The 21,168-nt window shown below is 34.6% G+C and overlaps 1 protein-coding gene across 1 annotated transcript in view; it reads right to left on the bottom strand.

Annotated features, from left to right (window-relative positions):
• Positions 1-21,168, bottom strand: part of DMD (dystrophin) — a 1,667,815-nt gene that overhangs the window by 1,331,322 nt on the left and 315,325 nt on the right. Inside the window, exons 18-19 of the mRNA XM_040633145.1 lie at positions 16,097-16,338; positions 11,581-11,761 (exon numbers count right to left, since the gene is read on the bottom strand). Of these exons, the coding sequence (XP_040489079.1) occupies positions 11,581-11,761; positions 16,097-16,338 (423 nt within the window). The remainder of the gene's footprint in view (positions 1-11,580; positions 11,762-16,096; positions 16,339-21,168) is intronic.

Here is a 21,168-nt window from a genome sequence, read left to right as displayed (position 1 = left end):
GATAGATAGATAGATAGATAGATAGATAGATAGATAGATAGATGATAGATAGATGCCAAGAAATTTAGAGAACCCATTGCTTTTTAGCACAAGCCAGTGTAAAATCAAAATCTCTCAAATCCCGAAAAAAGATAAACACTAAATGATTAATAAATTTGACCGAATTTTACTATATTAACCAATATAATTCTAGCTAGAGCTTAGGAAATAATCATGATTTGATACTTTTTCCCGTTAATTTAGACAACATATTAACAACGTATGCATTAATTTGCATTATTCAATGGATAATTTATATTACATAAAGTTTCAGGTTCCCTTTAAAATCATGATAAAGTATTGAAGATCCAGACCACCATTACATGTGGACACTGTCTATGATATTGCATAAATGGAACTTCTTATTCCATGTTTTGATTCAGAATGTTTGGGTACATTTCTTCTTTTGCTATCTGGACCCCGAGTAAACACTCCACATGTCTCACAGAGGGATTGCATTAGGGAAGAGCTAGAATTGAAAGAAGACCTACCAAGTCCATAGTCTCTGAACTTGCTACCTCACTACCTACATGTAAGTTCGTCAAGCAGGATATACTTTTATCTGAAGAGCTATGATAATAGCTACCCAATGGGCTCTAATATCACCCTCAAGTCTGCCTCTGCTCTAGAGGAGGTCCCGATTATATTCTCCCTTCTTTAGTTTCCTTGTGTATAATGAAAAGTTAACCATTTCTGTCTCTGAATTGTTGATGTTTTTCTGTATAACTGCTTCTAATCTGTATTCAGGTGTAAGACATAAAGTCCTCCCACTGAGAGCTAAGCCAAGCTTCCCTTCTATTCTCAGAGAAGGCAGATGACTTCTAAAATGATCAAGAAGTACCTTTGTATCTCACACGTAAGTTACCTAGCACAAGCAAAAGCCCACACAATGTAAGATCCTTTCCAGCCTCTCCATGCGTGCTCTTGCTTCCTTTCAATCTATCACTATGCTCAGTTTTCGAAAATGCAAAACTGATTTATGATGTTACATCACTGCATAAATTGTTTCCCTTGGGATCATGTATTTATTTTTTTTATTTAAATTCAATTAACACATAGTGTATTATTAGTTTCAGAGGTAGAGTTCAGTGATTCACCAGTCTTATATAAACCCAGTGCTCACTACATCCCATGCCCTCCTCAATACCCATTACCCAGTTACTCCATCCTCAGTTTGTTTCCTATGATTGAGAGTCTCTTAAGGTTTGTCTCTCTCTCTGATTTCATCTTGTTCTTTTTTCCCTCCCTTTCCCTATGCTCCTCTGTTTTGTTTCTTAAATTCCACATAGGATTAAAATCATAGGATCATTGTCTTTCTTGGATTGACTTATTTCACTCAGCATAATACCCTCTAGTTCCATCCACGTCACACAAAAATAGACTCAAAATGGATGAAAGACCTAAATGTGAGACAGGAATCCATCAAAATTCTAGAAAACACATGCAGCAACCTCTTTGACCTTGGCCATAGCAACTTCTTGCTAGACACATCTCCGAAGGCAAGGGAAACAAAGACAAAAATGAACTATTGGGACTTTATCAAGTTAAAAAGCTTTTGCACAGCAAAGGAAACAGTCGACAAAACCAAAAGACAACCTACAGAATGGGAGAAGATATTTGCAAATGTCTTATCTGATAAAGGGCTAGTATCCAAAATCTATAGAGAACTTATCAAACTCAACACCCAAAGAACAAATAATCCATCAAGAGATGGGCAGAAGAACAGACATTTCTCCAAAGAAGACATCTAAATGGCCAACAGACACAGGAAAAAATGCTCATCAGTTGGCATCAGGGAAATACAAATCAAAACTACAATGAGATACCACAGCGTAAAATTTATCAATACTGTTTCATTTTTTTAGAATCCTCACCCACAGCTCACGAAAGGCCCCTACACTATCCACCTCTCCAGACTCATCTTTCATCACCTACTCCCCTCTGTGCTCCAGGGAAACAAGACTTCTCTGATTCTTAACTAGCCATCACCTACTACCCCCCCCCAGTCTTATTAATGCCTATTCATCCTCTGGCTTCTATGTAAAGCAGTACATTCTCAAGAAAATCTTTGCTGACCTTCCTAAGTTGGGTAAGTATCCCACCCATTAAATCTTTCTAATCCCCATGGAAAATTCTAAACACTGAGTTGCTTAAATTGACTTTGTTTATTCCTTGTCTCCTTTCTCGCTTCATGGTGTCTAGACTACTAAGGTAGACTTTAACTGCAATTTTTTCTGACATAATTCATTTATAAATTTACAAGGTGTTTGGTGAAAAATTAACAAATAGTAAAGAAAATGTATGTATTGAATCTCATAGTGTAAACAGAGTATGTGTGTGTATGCACACCGACGTGTTTTGGTTTTCTTCTGGAATTTTTTTGAAAAACAACAAAATCATGTTCACAAGTGTATCACTTTGGAACAGAACAATTGATAGAATAACAATTTTTATATCCTAACCAGGAATGTTAGTTTGTGTTTCTATGGAAATACGACCACCACTGCATGAAAAAAAATGTTTATACCTCTCTATTTGTATACCCATACATACAAATAAGAGAAATACATGTATATATTTAGTATATATCATTTATTATTTCAACTATTTATTGAGTGTCAATTTCAACCTCCGTGATATATTTTAAGGATGCAATAATTAAGAGAACAGAGTCCCTGCATTCACTGATTTCACACTTTACTCATGGAGCCAGATAATATTCTAATATAGTTTTGATCAAATTGTAATTAATTTTATAAAAGAAAAATAGAGTGCTATGACAGTAAATATTAAGAACATCTTATATAGACTGGGAGCTCATAAAAATTAGCTTTTGAGCAAAGGTATGGAGGAGTAAGAATTAGCTATGTTAGGACTTCTGGGAGAATACGCAGGGCTCTGAGGTAGGGAATATAGTGTCATTTTCAGAAAATGAAAGGTCAATATGAAGTAGGGAGAAAATAAGCATGAATGAGGCTGTGACTGTAAGTGGGCAACACCCATATCAGGCAGAGTCTTTTAGGTACCTTTAAACTAAGAGCAAAAGAAAGTCACTGTATGTATTACTCAAAGAAGCGACACGGTTAGATTTTCTGTAAGAAAAAGCATTCTGACTGAAGCATAGAAAATAGACTTCTCAGTGTCAAGAATGGATGAAGGGGAGGCAAATTAGTGGTCCAGAAAAGAAACCACAGTAGCCTGGACTAACATGATGACAATGAATATGAAAAGAAATTTGGATGTGAGAACTATTTTGGAGATAAAATCGCATAGGCTGGGAGACTGAATAGAAACAGGAGAGGAAGTGAGTGTGGGACACGGAATAGCAAGGATAATTCCAAGGTTCCTGGTTTCACAACTCCACAGATCTTGGTTCTTGTCCCTGATACTGGAGGGGCCAAAGAGGAAATGGTTGTTGGTTGCAGAGTTGGCAATCATGAGTTTATCTTCTTGGGATTCACTGGGTTTGCAATACCTTGAGATATTTAACTGGAAAGGCAAGGGAGTAGTTGGACATAAGAACCAGGACTTAGAGGGTAGGTCTGGACTGCAGATAAAATGTACAACTGTTCTGTTTATAACATACAGTTAAAGCCAAGGATACCTTTATTTGTATAGCTTCCTTCTAGATGTAAAAAGCATTCATTAGCCAACATGATTTACCTTGTAGTAGCTGAAAAGTGATTATAAGTCACACAGGTTATCTCATTTAAGCCAGACATACCTGAGAATACTAGTGAAGGATTCCTAGTGTTTTGTTATATTTAACTAGGTTATATACGGCAATTTTTTTTTGGAAAAATTACAACTCTCCCCCACCCCCAAAATTAAAACCACTCACGGAAAGTAAAGGTACTTAACTCTCACACAAATGATGGTGTAGAAAGAAGGAATATCGAACTGTGTTATCCAGTATGGTAGCCACCAGCTACACATGTCCATTGAGCACCTGAAATGTGGTATGAACTGAGATGTTGTGCACATGTAAATACATACCAGATTTTGAAGACTTAGTACAAAAATAATGTAAAAAATCCCTATGATTTTTAATTTTGATTCTTTGTTAAAATGATATTATTTGGATGTATTTATTTTAATTAAATATACGATTAGAATTACTTTAATCTCTTTCTTATTTAATAGAGTTACTAGAAGATTTTAAATTATGTATATGGCTTACATTCTATTTATAGTGGATAAGTTGTAGAAGCTGTGGAAAATAACCCATTTGGGGAGAGAAAGAGAGCATACATGTTAGTAGTCTGTAAATAGTGACAGCATTTTAAAACATTGGAGATAATGCTAAGTGAAATAAGTCAAGCAGAGAAAGACAATTATATGGTTTCTCTCATCTATGGAACATAAGAACTAGTAAGATCGGTAGGAGAAGGGATAAAGAAAGGGGGGGTAATCAGAAGGCGGAATGAAGCATGAGAGACTATGGACTCGGAGAAACAAACTGAGGGCTTCAGAGGGGAGGGGGTGGGGGAATGGGATAGGCTGGTGATGGGTAGTAAGGAGGGCACGTATTGCACGGTGCACTGGGTGTTATATGCAACTAATGAATCATCGAACTTTACATCAAAAACCAGGATGTACTGTATGATGACTAACATAATAAAAAATATTATAATAAAAAAATAAAACTACATATTAAATTAAAAAAAAACATTGAAACATCTGCCATAAATATGAAGCTGGCTCTAACTTGAATTTCTCATCATTTATAAGTAGAAATTAGTGATGGCTTAATATATGAAGTGTACGTGTGTGTGTGTGTGTGTGTGTGTGTGTGTGTGTGTGTGTGTGGAAACTAACAGCACTTTCTACTTCTTTGATAAATCTATTTTGGGAAATGCTCATATTGAAGCTATCCTTCTTTTTATTCTATACCAAATAGATTCCAACTTTTCCCCCATCCCTCATAGTTAATAGAATGACAAAAAAAAGTGTAATTAACAAAGATCTTTTTCTACAACTCCAAACCTTATTAAATGCCATCAACCATGACACAGAACAAGTATTTCTTTACAATATTAACACTGGCAGAAGATGTCCAGAAGGAAGAAGGGACCCAGGAACTCGCAGTATATGATGATTAACACACTAGAAATTGTCCTTAGAAGACTGAGAAAAGTAGGGAATTCTGAGTATGGAGACTTGAATTTCCAATACCAACACAGAAGTTAACACCTTAGCTTGACATTCAAGGACCTTTGTGGTTAGAAGTCAATCAACTCTTCAGCCCAATTTCTCATCATCATAAATCCTCCACCCAAAATCTATCACTTTTTTAAAGCCTTTGCACTCATGGTACTCCTTCTGCTACAAGTCCCTGCTGCTCAAGCTCCATTCTCACAAAGGCCCTAGGTGCTATGGTATGAGCAAAATGGATGGGTTTTTGAGAATTTTATCTAAGATCACCTTAATTTTTTTAAAAGCTACATCTTCAATGAATCAGTTGAGATCTGGGTCTTCCTCCCAAGCAATGACCTAAAATTCACTGCTTGAATAACTGATTCATTCTCCACTTTTTTCTCACAATTTTCTACCCACATTTGTGTAAGTATGAACTACTACACTATTCAACTATTTATTACAATATAAGATATGTTTTGGGGATTTTTGCTGCATTTCCCTGTTTCCACATTATTTTCTAAAATTGGCCCTATTAGAGCTCAGTAATCCTATATTCAAGAAGTCCTATTAAATAATTTTTAAAAATATATTTTTTTATTTTTTATGCTCTACTTGACATTTAGCATATTTCCCAAGATCCTCAAGGTCAAGGAGCAATCCTCGCATCTCATGGTATGAAGAACAGAGCTAGCTTTAATAAATATGTCTGTTATGGTTGATGCTGATGGTATCACTGAAGAAAACAGAATAAAAAGGGACATTTACAAACAGTTTTTCTTAATTTTTTCTGGAGTTAAAGAGCAAAGCAACACAGATTGTTTCTTAGAATAAAATGATTCCTTACTTAGACATAAGAGTACATTAGATACATTTTCTGACCTGGCACTAGAATAGTTGGATCAAGACAACCTTTGTTTCCCTTCCTGTCTCAGCATCTTCACATCAAATCATCATCCTAGCAGGGACTAACCACAGTGCTTGAAATTACGGCCATACAGAACATTTTCTGCTGGTTGCCCTAAAATTTTCGTGAATTATCCCTACAGGAAGCACAAGTTGCTCCCTGTCATTTTCTAAGAGTGTCTCCTACCACACCTCCTCAGATCATCACTTCTTCAAGGACTGCCTCCACTTTCCTTTACATTCCTTATCACAACTCTGGTCTGAGGTCAGGGCTGTATCTGTAGCAACAATTTCCCATCTCTCAGCTTCCACTCAGACCCTTCTACTTGTTTGTCACAAACCAGCTAGAGGCTAACATATTAGCTAGAGCTTTCAAAATTACTTATCAGATTACTGAATGTCCTCAATTGAAATTCTTTTAGAAATTTCAACTGGTGGAGGCGCCTGGGTGGCTCCAAAGGTTGGGCAGCTGCCTTCGGCTCAGGTCATGATCCCAGAGTCCTGGGATTGAGCCCCAAGACTGGCTCTATGCTCAGAGAGGGTCTGCTTCTCCCTCTCCCTCTGCTCCGATCTCTCTATCTCTCATAAATAAATAAAATCTTCAAAAAAAAAATCAAGGGTTAGGCTGCCCTTATCTTACATCATGTATAAAAATCAACTGGAAATAGATTAAACCCCTAACTGAAAAACTACAACCATAAAACTCCTAGAATGAAACACAGGGAGAATGCTTCTTAACATTAGTCTTGAAATGACTGCTTGGATTTGACATGAAAATAAACAAATGGGACCACGTGAAACTAAAAAGTTTCTGTACAACAAAGGAAACAATTAAAAGAATAAAACAGCAATCTACAGAATGGGAGAAAATAATTGCAAACCATGTAAATGATTAGAGGTTACTATTTAAACTATATAAGGAACTCCCACAACTTAACAGGAAAAAAATAATCTGACTAAAAAATGGACAAAGGGCTTAAATAGACATTTCTCCAAAGATGACATACAAATGAAAAGAGATATATTAAAAGATGTTCAACATCACCAATTATGAGAAATATGCATATCAAAACCACAATGAGAGATCACCCTACACTTGCTGGGGTGGCTATTATCAAAAAGTAACAAAAGATAACAAGTTCTGTTGAGAATGTGGAAAAATTGGAACGCTCCACCATTTGTAGAAATATAAAATGGTGCAGCTGCTAGAGTAAATAGTATAAAGGTTCCTCAAAAAATCACAAAGTAGAACTACCGTACAATCCAGCAATGCCATGTCTGGGACATATCCAAAAGAACTGAAATTGGGATCTTGAAGAGACATCTATAGTCTCATGTTCATTGCAGCATTATTCACAACAGCCAAGATATGGAAAAAAACTAAATGTCTATCAGTGGGTAAATGGATAAAGAAAATGTGGTGTAGACACACAACAGAGTATCATTCAACCTTAAGAAATAGGGAAGTCCTGCCATATGTGACAATAGGGAAGAACTTGGAATACATTATGCTAAATGAAATAAACCTGCCACAAAAGGACAAATACCACATGATTCCACTTCATGAGGTACCTAATAGAGTCAAACTCCTAAAAGCAGAGACTAGAATGGTGGGTGCCCGGGGAGAGAGGGAAGGGAAATGGGGAGTTGCTGTTTATCAGGTATAAAATTTTAGTCATGCAGGAGTTCATTTCTAGAGATCTGCTGTACAACATTGTGCTTAAAGTTAATAGTCTACTATGCACTAAAAAATTTAGGAGGGTAGATCTCATGTTACATGTTCTTATCACAATTTTTTTATTATGTTCAGTTAGCCAGCAATTTAAAAGAAGAAGAAGAAGACGACAACGAAGACAGTACTAGGCCAGAAATCTAGGGTTGTAGAACAAACGAAAATCCTTCTGAACTTTAAGAGGGAAAAAAAAACCACTTGTTTTGTCATAGCTAATGTAGTCACTTCCTCCAGTTTCTGCAAAACTAAACAAACCCCTAATAATTATTTTCCTGACATGACTTATACCTCCAATTGAAATAAATCCAAACTATAGCACAAATTGTGTTCTCATATTTACAGGTATGAAGTACATTTAAAACCTTTCTCGTTAAAATAAGAGATCACCTGTAACAAGCCATGTGCTATTTTTTCTGTATTCATCTAAATTAGACCATAGTCCTTCTGGTTTGCAGTTTCTAGAAAAGGTTCCTGGCAATTGTTTGGGAGACAATTCTACTCTCTCAATCTTCTAGCCCTGGGCAACCATTAATACACATTCTGTCTCTCTAGGTGTGTCAATTTCAACCATTTCCTATAAATGGAATCATATATTGTCTTTTGTAGCTGGCTTCTTTCTTTAGCATCTTTTTAAAGTCCCTCCATGCTGTAGCAAGTGTTCGTACTTCATTACACTTTATTAAACTGAATAATATTTCATTGTATAGAGAGGCCCATTTTCCTTCTTTACTCATCAGCTGATGGGCATTTGAGTTGCTTCCACTTTTTGGTTATCATGAATAATGTCGCTACAAACATCCACGTATACTGGCTAGTTCCTACACAATCTAATACTCATCCTTTCAGTTACTCAAGCTTCGTGAGGTCACTTGTGACACAGCAACAATAAAACATTCTTAAAGGGTTGCTCTGGGAGGACTAAGAAAGCTAATTTATATGAAAGGTATTTATTTATAAACTAAAAATCACTATGAATACAGAATGCATTTTATCTTTCAATATTATTTTTTCATATCATCTCTGCCAGGTACCAAACAGCAATTCCTTTGACCAATGTTCACTACTCAAAGTACATTTAAAAACTTAAGTTTTTGTTTCATTGGGAGAATACTAGTAAAGAAAAGAAAAAAAAAAAGAAAGAAGAGTTGACAGAATGGATTACCACCCCTTGTTTTAGCTCCTATTTGCTGAACACTTAATATGTTCAAAGTACTGTGGAGTAATACAAGAAATCTGATTTCCTCCCCTGTGCTAGTTTGGGGGTAAAGCACACACATGTAAAAATTCTTTGGAAATAATAATTAATTAACAAACTGAACTAGGGGCGCCTGGGTGGCACAGCGGTTAGGCGTCTGCCTTCGGCTCAGGGCGTGATCCCGGTGTTATGGCATCGAGCCCCACATCAGGCTCCTCCGCTATGAGCCTGCTTCTTCCTCTCCCACTCCCCCTGCTTGTGTTCCCTCTCTCGCTGGCTGTCTCTATCTCTGTCGAATAAATAAATAAAATCTTTAAAAAAAATGTTTAATAAAAAAAATAAATAAATAAATAAATAAAAAACTGAACTAAAGTATGACTTATTATGGTGATTTTTTTTAAAGATTTTATTCATTTATGTGACAGAGAAACAGCCAGCGAGAGAGGAAACACAAGCAGGAGGAGTGGGAGAGGAAGAAGCAGGCTCATAGCGGAGGAGCCTGATGTGGGGCTCGAACCCGGAACGCCGGGATCATGCCCTGAGCCGAAGGCAGACGCCCAACGACTGCGCCACCCAGGCGCCCCTTGGTGAATTTTTTATTTGCCTTTTATATATAGGTATATAATATTTATATATCAATACATAATATATTAAGTTACATATATAAATTTATAATATATACACATATAAAAATAAATTATATAATTCAATTGTAATTGAATTGCATATAATCATATACATATAATTTATATATTGTGTACATATATAACATGTAAGTTATATATGCACATATGAAATATATAATTTATAATTCATATATATAATCCATTTTAAATTAATACTCATTAATTATCAAGACAAGTTTTCCAAAAGAGTGAATAAAATTGGTGAAGATGTTTTGGTAATTAAGTACAAGGGAGGACATTTTATTTATAAATAAATGGAGTGAAAATGTTTGGCAGTTTTATGAACAATCATCACATGTATAACAGATAAAAGAGAAGACATGATAATACAGATGGACAGACTGATGGTTGTATAGATAGACAGTATATATTATTATATATTTATACTGTAGTATCAAAGTTCAGCTGTCAACAAACATCAACATTCTGAACATTTTTTAAATAAACAGAAAAAATGTTGAACCTTAACATAATTAATAGGTACATGTAAATTAAAATAATTTTCTAGTGAATAAGCTCCTTTGCCCAGCAGTTACAATATAACCATTAACGCGTATTTGACTTTAACGGAGGTTTACAGATTTTATGACAAGAGAAATGCATTATTGTTAAATAGGTCAATGTTTGAAAATTTAGGACAGCCACAATCCTTTCCCCAATTGATTTTATAGACGCCCAGCCACAAGTATACTGAAATCCACTAGAGGGAGCTGACATCACCGTGAAGTTGCATTACCTGATGTCCTACCAGGAAAACAAACCCCTCAGCAAAAATGACTTTAAAGTAAAAGGAAAAAAAATAAGCAATTATCTTTTGCTTTATTCAGTTCATTCCATGACCTCACCAAGAAATCAAAGTTTAAAAACCAGGAAAATAGGGAAAGTTTCATGTATATCACTGCACTCATTTTAGAGACGTTACTATTTGGTAAATTATTTGGATATTTGCAAAGAGAAGTAGTCAAAAAACATGTTTTCCAACTAAATAAAATTCTAGTAGAAAACAAATACACGTTCCTGTGCTTCTCATAACAAATTTGGGGAAGATAATTTTTAAAATATTTTTATCTTAAAGCCTTAAAATCCAATTTTAGTCTATAATCTTCTGTGTGTACATATATACGTATGGATGGTGAACCAAAAACTCATTTACTCATGTTTGAAAGTGTTCATAAATCTGTCTGTCAAAGGAATTTTTGTCTTTGTAATTAAGCTGATGAGTCGGGCTATTTTGGACCAGATATTATTAATATCCTAAGAGCAAACTAGTGAGAAACAAAGGAGACATTCGCTGGTCAAATGGCAGGCATTTGTGTAACTGCTCCACTTTTAGGTTATATTTTACTATGAAATGAGAAAAAAGAAGATACTGCATAGTGACAGTGATTCTATAGTAAAATGCAGCCCAGAGAATAATTTGTCCTTCGCTGAATTTCAGTTGCTACGTGTACGTTACAGCTATAACAATCTTCATATAAACTGGATAGAAGTATTAGTAAGAAGCCCAGCTAAATATCCTTGTACATAAAGCAAACAGGATTTAATGAAAACCTACTAAGAGGGATTTAACTGCTCTTTTATTTCTTCTAGTGTTAAAAATCTTTGTAAAATTTGCAACCCGCCAAGGAGATGTTAATGCCTATATAAAACATGTACTTTATTTGTTCCTTAAAGTCATGAAATTATTATGGAAGGTGAGGGGGAGAAATGAAAATATAACACATATGTTTTCCAACAATAGTATCTCATTCCTTATTACTACAGAATGTAGGGACAGTGGATTCCACTGATAGAAATATACTCTTTCATTTGAGTACTTTCTCTTTTTCCAACAAATACTGAATTTGGGAAATATCAAGTTAGCCATTTCAAGTATTTTTACTTACTCGTTTGAAGTTCTTTCTCTCTTGCCTGCACATCAGCAAAGACTTGGTTAAAATGATTTATAAAGGCCACAAAGTCTGCATCCAGGAACATTGGCCCTTGTCCTTTCTCTTTCAGGGCTATGCTTTGAATTTTTAATCGTTCAATTTGAGGCTGAAGCGCTGACAGCCGGTGGACTTCATCCTGTATTGAAATTTAGAGTATTAAAATAAATAAAACTTTTCCTTTGCATAGATTACATTTCTGCAAAGAAAGGTGTTAAAAGGCAGGGAAGAAAGCTTAGTTTAATGCCCTTATCAAAAAATTGGTAAGAAATATCCATGACAGTTTAGGCCAGCCTCTGGCATAGGTCATCAATTTAAAAATACCTTGGCTCTTCATTCAACAGATACCATCATATAGAACTGTCTTTAAATTTCAAAATCACATCATTTGCAGCATTAATGGGTGTGAATGTGCACTTGAAAAGTGCTATGAATGACCTTATATCCTCTCAATCAATCACACATGAATGTTCCTCTGTACCCCTCTTATCTCAAAATACTGTGCTTTTGCTTCAAATTCTAAGCTTGTTTAATGAACAATATTTTTATTTAAATTCACTTGTGAAGAATATAAAGTACATCTATCTATATATATTTACATACATACTGCATTATATCACAAATTTATCTTTATACACTGCTATTTCATAGATTACATAAGCTATGTAATATTTAGGTAAACACACATTATTTATGTCTGTATCTATCTATCTCTTATACAGTCACGTTACTTCTCCTGACTGAACAGGCAATCACCATTATTTCAGTTAGGGTGAGAGTTCACTCTGCTTTTCTTGTCCTGGCATAATTGTTAATAACACCCCCTTTCACTCTCAAAGAGTACTCTGGCTTGGATGATAAAATCACACAGACCTACTGCTGTGCAATAGAGTGGTCACTAGTCATGTGCGGCTACAGAACACCTGAAATGTGGCCAGTCCAAATTCAGATGTGCTGTCATTATAAAACATACATTGAATTTTGAAGACTTAGTATTAAAATATACCAATATTAACACATAGTCTGAAATACTGATTGAATCTTGATATGATAATATTTTCAATTTGCCATTTTAAATAACATGCATTATTGAAATTCATTTACCTGTTTCTTTTTCCTTTTTTTAGTATTGTTTCTAGAACATTTAAAACTACACACATGGCTCAAATTCATGGCTTGCATTATATTTCTATGGAACAGTGCTGTTCAAATGAGAATGTTTTCCTTCTCTTTTGTTTCCAGTGAAGCTGCAATTCATATGTCTCTGATAACATATAGTAGGAATTCAAAGAGAATGTCCAAATGCTCTTTAAGTATTATTACCATGCCTGCTTACTTATGATTCACACTCCTGCTACCTTTAGAAAAAAAGTACTTCGGGATTGTTTACCATTTAAAATGTTAAAAAAAAAAGACAAAATTTTTAAATCAGATTACAAACCAATTAGGAGGAGGGGAAAATGCAAAGAATTACAGTAATTATGAACTAAATATAAATCTGAGCTTCCAGGGAGTCAAAGTGAAAAGACAAAAAGGAAAAAAGAACAAGTTATTTTTTGGATGCATGCATACTGTTTTGGAGAGAGTAACTTTTGTCTTAGGATTCAGTAAGATAAATGTATCCCAAGGTTCTTTCATAGTTGCAAGACTACCTAATGGGCACTGTCACTTGCTAACAATTTTTAGAAGATAAAAGATAACTTTCAGAGGAATGTTGCTATGTGGTTATAACAGTAAGAGTTGATTCAGGTAGGTTAATCTCTGACGATCAAATTCTTTTTATAACTGAAGATGAAAGCAATTTATATAAATAGAGAGATGACCCATATCTCCCATTCCAATATAAAGCCTCTCAATCAAAAGCTATAAGGTAGGTGCATATCCATGGATGAAGAATAAGACAAGAGCTAAAGGGTAATACTCGGTGTTTTTGATTACAGAATTAAAGACATGCACTTTGTACACTAGGCTTACAAATGGTAGCATTGATATCTGCTGTGAAACACTTAAGAACCTGATTTACATTTGGCCAGATGGAGGGCCATCATTCTTCCTGTTTAGGGATATAGAAGGAGCCTACAGTATAGTAAAGTGTGTTCTGCAAAACAAAGGGGACTTGGAAACTAATAAAACATTTGGGCAAATGTTCAATTGAGACCTTAAAGTTCTGAAAGTAAGTCACAGGAGAGATCATTTTGACTTGAAATATTAAACATTTAAAAGATGTTAACAATTACTCATTATTTCCACAAAAGGGCCTTAATGTGGTTAGTCCTCCCGAGTAAGGCATCCTCCCTGAATCTGTTTATCCTTCAAATTTTTATGTTTATCTGATAGAAAAACTTTTTCATTTTTCTTGGGAAAGGGTCCATGGATATCTTCCAATTCCCAAAGGGCTCTCTCACCCCCATATGAAGAACCAGTTCTGGCAAGCATTATATTTGGAGCTAATACTGTGGTCTAATCTTAGAAAACATCTCCAAATAACAGAATGCACTGACAAACAAGATGGAATAATTTATTTACCTAGCATTAATCATAGCGAAATAGTATAATGTTAACTTTTGCATGAATGATTCTGAGCTTATCCTGCTAAATATTTTACCCTAGTTGATTCATCAAGTTAATAGCAAACAAAGGTGCAGAGAAAAAGAGTAAGGGGTGATGAAGAAGGATGGAATTATGTCATCAAAATTTGGAACCTTGTGGCTGAATGCAGAAGAAAGAAATAATTTCACTTAGGATGACTTCCTTAACCTCAAGAGAATATTTAAGATGTGTAACCACCAATGATCTCCATTTGTTCCTCAGATAAAGACCAATATCCTCCAGGCCCCAAGAGTCCTTGCTTTGTCTCCTGTACACCTGTCTTTTTGCCTCCATCTTTCATTTTATCCCTAACCCTCACACCTCTCTGTCCAGTATTCACATTGGCCTTTCTACAGCTCCTTCGTTGTGGTTGTTGTTTAAGCCACCAATTATCCTGTGGTATCTGTCAGGCAACTCAAGCCAGCTAATATGCTTTGAGTCATTCTCAGCAACACTACAGATATTGACAATTTATTTTATGGGTGAATGTATTTTTTAGATTTTATGGTTACTTTTTGTATCTGAATCTCAAGAAACAGGTTAAGGTAAGATCATCAGATTTCATAACAACAAATAATGTAGGTGGAGTATTCCATGGATTCACAGAAAAAAAAAGGCACAGATTCTATTAACAGCAAAATATGTCTCTAAGCATTAGATATTCCCTAGATTTGCATATTTGCATTAAAAAACTGAATGCCTTTCTGCCCTATATTCCTTATCTAAAATATATTTCCTGAGTTTAGTCATTTCCTAGTAAAGCTATAGGACCAATATGTGAAAGAATCATCAGGTCCTTCAACATTTTCCCCTTCAAAATATCTTTGAATTCCCCGTCCCTTCCTGGGCATAATAGCACCTCCAAACCAACCCTGTCACCTCTCCATCTCCAGTCTCCCATTATTTAAACGATTCTTTCCAAAGTATGCACATTAACCTCCATTTACCGCTTCTTAGATTAAACCTAGCCATCTCAGTCTATCATTGAGGTTCATCCTAGAAACCTTTTCATCTATCCAATTTCCCACTTTCCATGAAAAGCATTCAGCTCATAGTAACCATGCAAAAAGTTCAAGTGATCTTCATTATTGTAGAACTCTGGTTTTCTTACATTTGAACACATACTCTTTTAATCTCTTTCTCAGTTTCCTTGGTGCCAGTTATACCTTGTTTGGCCCTCTGGATCCACTGTCTGCTTCTAGAACTCAGGAGAATAAGACTCCATTCCTGTGAAAGCATGTGGGCTGGTTCTTAAGGCTGTCTTTACAATGGGTGTCCAACTCGCTCCTTTCTAGGTTTCTGTAACTTCTCTCCCTCTAATCCTTTCTGTCGTCAGAATGGTTCTGGCTCTGATTCAGGGTTACTGTACTTTCCCTTATGGTTCCCGCTATACTCCAAGCACAATGATGAAATATTTTGGTAAGGAAACCTTCCTCAAATTATCCTAATTTGAGTGAACTGTCAGTTTTAAAGATTTTCCTCATATACCCAATTATATAGTACATCAGCTGCTTGTGTTTGTGTGGATTCCACTTTTTTAACATATGACTGAGTTTTGCTTCTAGCACATGAGCTGCTGTAAAAAAGAGCTCCAAATTATTGGCCATTTCTCATAGGATATGTGTAGTTTCCATACTCCAAAACTGCTTCACCATTCTGCAAACTGACAAAATCAATTAGCCATGTGTAAGTGCTCTAAATATATTTTTTTAGGATCCAGTCATCATACATTATCTATTTAAACTCATTTTCTTCACTTACATTTTGATCTTTATTGTGTTTAAACCCTTCAAAGGGAATTTTTTATTATATAATTTGCTATTCTTCTGGAAATTGCCAAGAAATTCCTGTTGATCATGATCCAAATAGGAGGAAAGAATCTTACCTTACAAATTTTTAACTGGCTTTTAATTGCTGTTGGCTCTGATGTGATGGTGGGTTGGGTTTTCAACCAGTTTTCAGCAGTAGTTGTCATCTGCTCCAATTGTTGTAGCTGATTATAGAAAGTGATGATGTTGTTCTGATACTCCAGCCAGTTAAGTCTCTCGCTTAGCAATTGGCAGAACTCTATCCACCGGCTGTTCAGTTGTTCTGAGGCTTGTTTGATGCTGTCAGCATTAACACCCTCTAGAAAGAAGATTTTTAAAATATATCCACTGAAGCCACAGACTGCAAGACATCTGAAAACCTGTGTGTCTCAAGTTTAAAAGTATTTATCATATGAAGGATTTTGAACAGATAATTTATTTACTGATAAAGAAATAGAAGTACCAACAGGATTTCTGACTACTGATTATAAATTATTAGAGATGCATCTCATCAAGAGTATGAATGTAATAAAATAAATAAGGACACACAAGATGCAGAAGAGTAGAATGCATTTAAATAAAAACAAAAAGTGTCAAAGCTCTAAAGGGGATTGGAAGATTGATTATGGACAAAACAAATCTTTTGGAGGATTCCAAATAATTGTTAACTACCATGTATGCTATTGAAATGTACATTGAAACACTAACATTTGTATTTTTTAAATGGTTTGGGAATTAGCTGAAATGTTATTATTTGGATTTTAATAAAAAAAGGAAAGGAGTTTTTATCAAAATGCAGTAATTCTCTGTTTCTGCTATAGAAAGGCAGAAATAAGCAGATTTTCCATGGATCCAAAGAAGGGAAACAAGCACTAAAAAGTAATCCTTCTAAGATGAAAGAAGGTTTTCATGTTACTTACATATCATTTATAAATGTGGAAGTTGATCTGATAATTTTAAAATCATCTATAACAAAACTAAAGCAGAAAAAAATCTATCAAAGGCAAAATGGAAACGTAAGCACATCATTATCACCTTTAGCTTTCTGGAGAATCTATTATGTGTTAGGAATTTGGTGTCTTTTAATATATACTATTTTATTTAAGTTTGTCATAATGTGCTATGTGATGACTAATGCCAATCCAGTATATAACATCCTATACATACCAAGAAAGAATAACAACATCATGTAATGCTATGTGTTAAAATACTCTCTATAGTTAGTTGACAAAATTTAGGTGTTCTTACACACACACACACAGACACACCGTATTAATTTATACAGTAACTTCCTTAATAAATTACATTATATAAAAATATTAAATATGATATGCATTTTAAAATACAGCTATGATAGCATTGATAACTTCCTTATATTTTTGAAATATTATGTGTTTCCTATTCCTACACATATCCACAGGGATCTCCAAAGGGATCATGAACTCACTATAAAATTCTTCCTCTAGATTAAAACACCTATGGGTTAAAGTGATTTAGTGAAGACCAAGTTGTCTAAGAAAAATCTACTTTTATGATTGTTAGTTCTACTTGACTTTCTAGTAATGTGATTTAGTTAATGGGCAAGGAATTTGTTAAGGGGTCTAAAGACCATCTCCAGCAAACAGAAGGCCTGTGATTTTACAAACATGCCTCCCACTTCACTCTTTTTAAAGCCTAAAAAATATAGATTTGAATTCAACGACTATAATATATTACACTTTTTTATTCTCCTCTGCTCGGATATTCTAGTTTTCGTTTTGTTGTAATTATGTTATGCACCAAACCACATCTCTCAATTGATTTGAAATGTAACTCTAACTCCACTAATTTCAAACTTTTGATAGGACATTGGAGAATACAAACTTTGCAAATATTATTGGCAACAACCTTTTCTTCCTTCTTTGGCTGACATATTTTTAAAGAAAAATAACATTTAAAATAAAGTGTAAAAACAAAACATGCAAATATCCATATATACAACTATAACAGGTTTGTAGAAGCTAAAAAATTCTTCTAATACTCTCCTAATAGTTAAGGAAACAATTGGCTTTATTGAGAAATCTGGATGCTTTGTGTGATATATGGTTTGCGATAATTTGGTTTGAAGCAATGACCAAGAATTGTATCAAACTAGGCTTTGGGGATGCCACTAAGTAACCGTAGTTGCAAAATGATCATGTTTGCTACAAAGTGTAAGAGAAGGATCCAAAACACTGGTCATACAGGCATTCAATTTGAGAAAAAAAAATACTATGATAAAATGTTAACATTGTTGGAAAACAAAAGGGAATAATTTAAAAATACACAAGGGAGAAATGTTATATTATGTTAGATAATGATTCAAAATGTGCCCTGGATTTAAATTATCAGATGTTTAGAGGAAATATTTTCAGCATATGTTAAACTTGAATAAGCACTTAGAAGAAGGAAGACCACGGTGGTCCAATTCCAATATAGGCAGGTCAGAGATGCTAAAGTAATTTAAAGGCACTGATGAACTGATACTGCTGCACTGAGTCTTATTTAACATTTCTCTAAATCATAAGGAAATACATAGAAAAATACCTCACTGTCCCTGACAGAGGTCAATCATATAAAGAGCCACCCCTCTCAAATGAAAAAATAAAACCATAAGGTAATTTTCAATATGAATAATACATGTTAATCTAATCAGAAAAATATAAATCAAACTATAATGAGCAACCAATAGGTCCTTTGGTATCTATTAAAATCTAGGGATAGAATTTAATGTATCCTTGTTGATCATTTCCCACAACTATCAGCTCAATATGTCAGGCCAAAAAAAATGTCCAGATGCTAAACATCACTGCAGAAGGAATTAAAATAAATAAGAAAAGCAAATTTTGTACAAATCCACTATGAAATCTATAATACTCTCTACTTATTAACATATTGATTTTTTAGCCAAATAAAGGTGATTAAAATACAATAATAAGTAAAAGAAGGATCTTCATATTAGGGTGAAGGGGAACAGAAAGTTACCGAAATTCACAGTAAGAGCTCTGGTATTAGGCAGAACTGAGTTCAAATTTCACTCCCTTTACTAAATGGGTAAAAGAGTTTCAATTATTTGATCCCACCGGATCTCATCTTTCTCATCCATGAAATGAGGCTAAAATAGAATTGACCTCATAGGATACCTATGAGGGTTCTGAGTTAATATGTGTGAAGCAGTTACACAGTCTGACATAGACTGGCAACCAATAAATATTAGTCAATGTTACAGCAAATAATATGTAATTAGCAAAGCTTGGAATATTTGGCCATATATCCCATACTCATTTGCAATTAAAGTTATAAAGGGCAACCGTGCCAAAAATTAAAAACAGAAACTTCCACATGTCACTGGCAAAGATATGATGTTGACCACAGAGGATATGATATGTTATGAATGATTTGCATGTAAATATTGTTATTACTTCATGTGTGAATATACTTCCTGCTCAACAAGAGTGTAACCTGTCCTTCTAAACTCTAAACCCCTTTGAGAAAAAGGTCTCCACTGGCAGTATCTGATGGAGTCCTCAGCTTAGAGTGGGTAAGGAATAAATAAATACAGTATACTTGTGAACTCACGTGACACCAAATCAATAGCTTACTTCATATGAATATGAACATTATGTGAGCAATACCCACAGACACAAAAAGCCAAGCACGAACATGCACAGTCTCTCTTGCTTCAAATTTGCTTTCAAATACTTGGGAGAAGGATCAAAAGCACTGGTACATGGCACAGTACTTCATGTACATCTCTTAAACTAAAAATATAAATGCCACTACTTCAACTTCATGAATTAGCCATCTATTATGACAAAGTCTCTTAAAACTTTTATAGACAAAATAAGGATGCTGTTTCCCAAATGAATACTGGGACATGAATAATTTTACTATTATATGTAACTGTTTTATGTATATTTCATAAAATTATATGCTCCTTAACCCAACTGAAAATTTTAAGTTTTATGACACTTTTTAAGTGTAAATATCTGTAAATTTTTAAGTATCAATCATTTGAGCATCTGTTTTTCTAATTTTTTGTTAGCTACTTAAGAATACAAACACTAGCTCACCAGGCATTATGAAGAATACTTATGGAAGCCATTTTGTAGTAGCACATTGGAATCTCAGGGATAATGGATCATAATCCATTCACATCTCATATTCTAAACAACCCCTGAAATAGTCCATGAATAAATATATTGCACCCAGAGGAAATGGATCATTACTTCAAGTGCATCCATTAATTTTATTACTTGTGTACAGTGCATAACAGACTGTTAGAATAATTTTAATTGTGCACCACCTTCCATGCAAGTACTTCAGAACTGCCACTTAAAGTGAAGTATTCCTCATCAAGTATATTCATCATTAGCCATGAAGCCAGAGTAGAATAATGCAAAACCTGTGCTTAGAATGGAAACTCAAAATGAAGTTTTAATAAATAGTCTCCAATTTTTATTGCATATTAGGTGAGGATCATTACAAGCCCATTTGGCATCCAATATAACAGCCTAAAATGTAATAAAAATTTACTAAGTCCATAAAAATAAGGCCTGAGTATTGTAGACTAAATTCTAGGGGTTTCTTCGACCACACTAACTTTTATACAATAGCTTTTTTAAAAATAATAGCTTTTAAAGGTTAATAGGTTTATATAAAATTTACACCCCTAGTGAATATAACACATAAGTTTACTAAAAGAGTTTTTCATGTTTTTCTATTTTAAATATCACTGAATTATGAGAGACAAAGGCCAGATCCCTACTCAGTATTTGTTTTATGACTAATTTTCTTCAACGACAGTGACCACTATGACCTTCTTCCCCTCTCTCTCCCATCGCGCGCGCTCTCTCTCTCTCTCTCACGTACACGTACACACACACACACACACACACACACACACACACACAAGCACAAAGTTTTTTCCTTTGGAGACTGGAGTCAAAGAATGATGTGTCTGTCAATTAACAACATTTATTCAGTGTGAACTCTGTGTAGACCATTATCCCCAAGTGTCACAGGGAGAAATAGGAGATGTAAATCAAATTGCCCAGAATTGAGAGAGTAAGAGAAGAGGAAATGAGTCCAACTGTGGGGAAAGCTACTCATTTACAATGGAGGGGCTGGA

Source organism: Ursus maritimus (genome assembly GCF_017311325.1).
Source record: "Ursus maritimus isolate PB19 chromosome X unlocalized genomic scaffold, ASM1731132v1 scaffold_X1, whole genome shotgun sequence".
In the NCBI taxonomy this organism is placed as follows: Eukaryota; Metazoa; Chordata; class Mammalia; order Carnivora; family Ursidae; genus Ursus; species Ursus maritimus.
The sequence above is the reverse complement of the archived record's forward strand: the minus strand, read 5'-3'. Positions and strand labels throughout refer to the sequence as shown.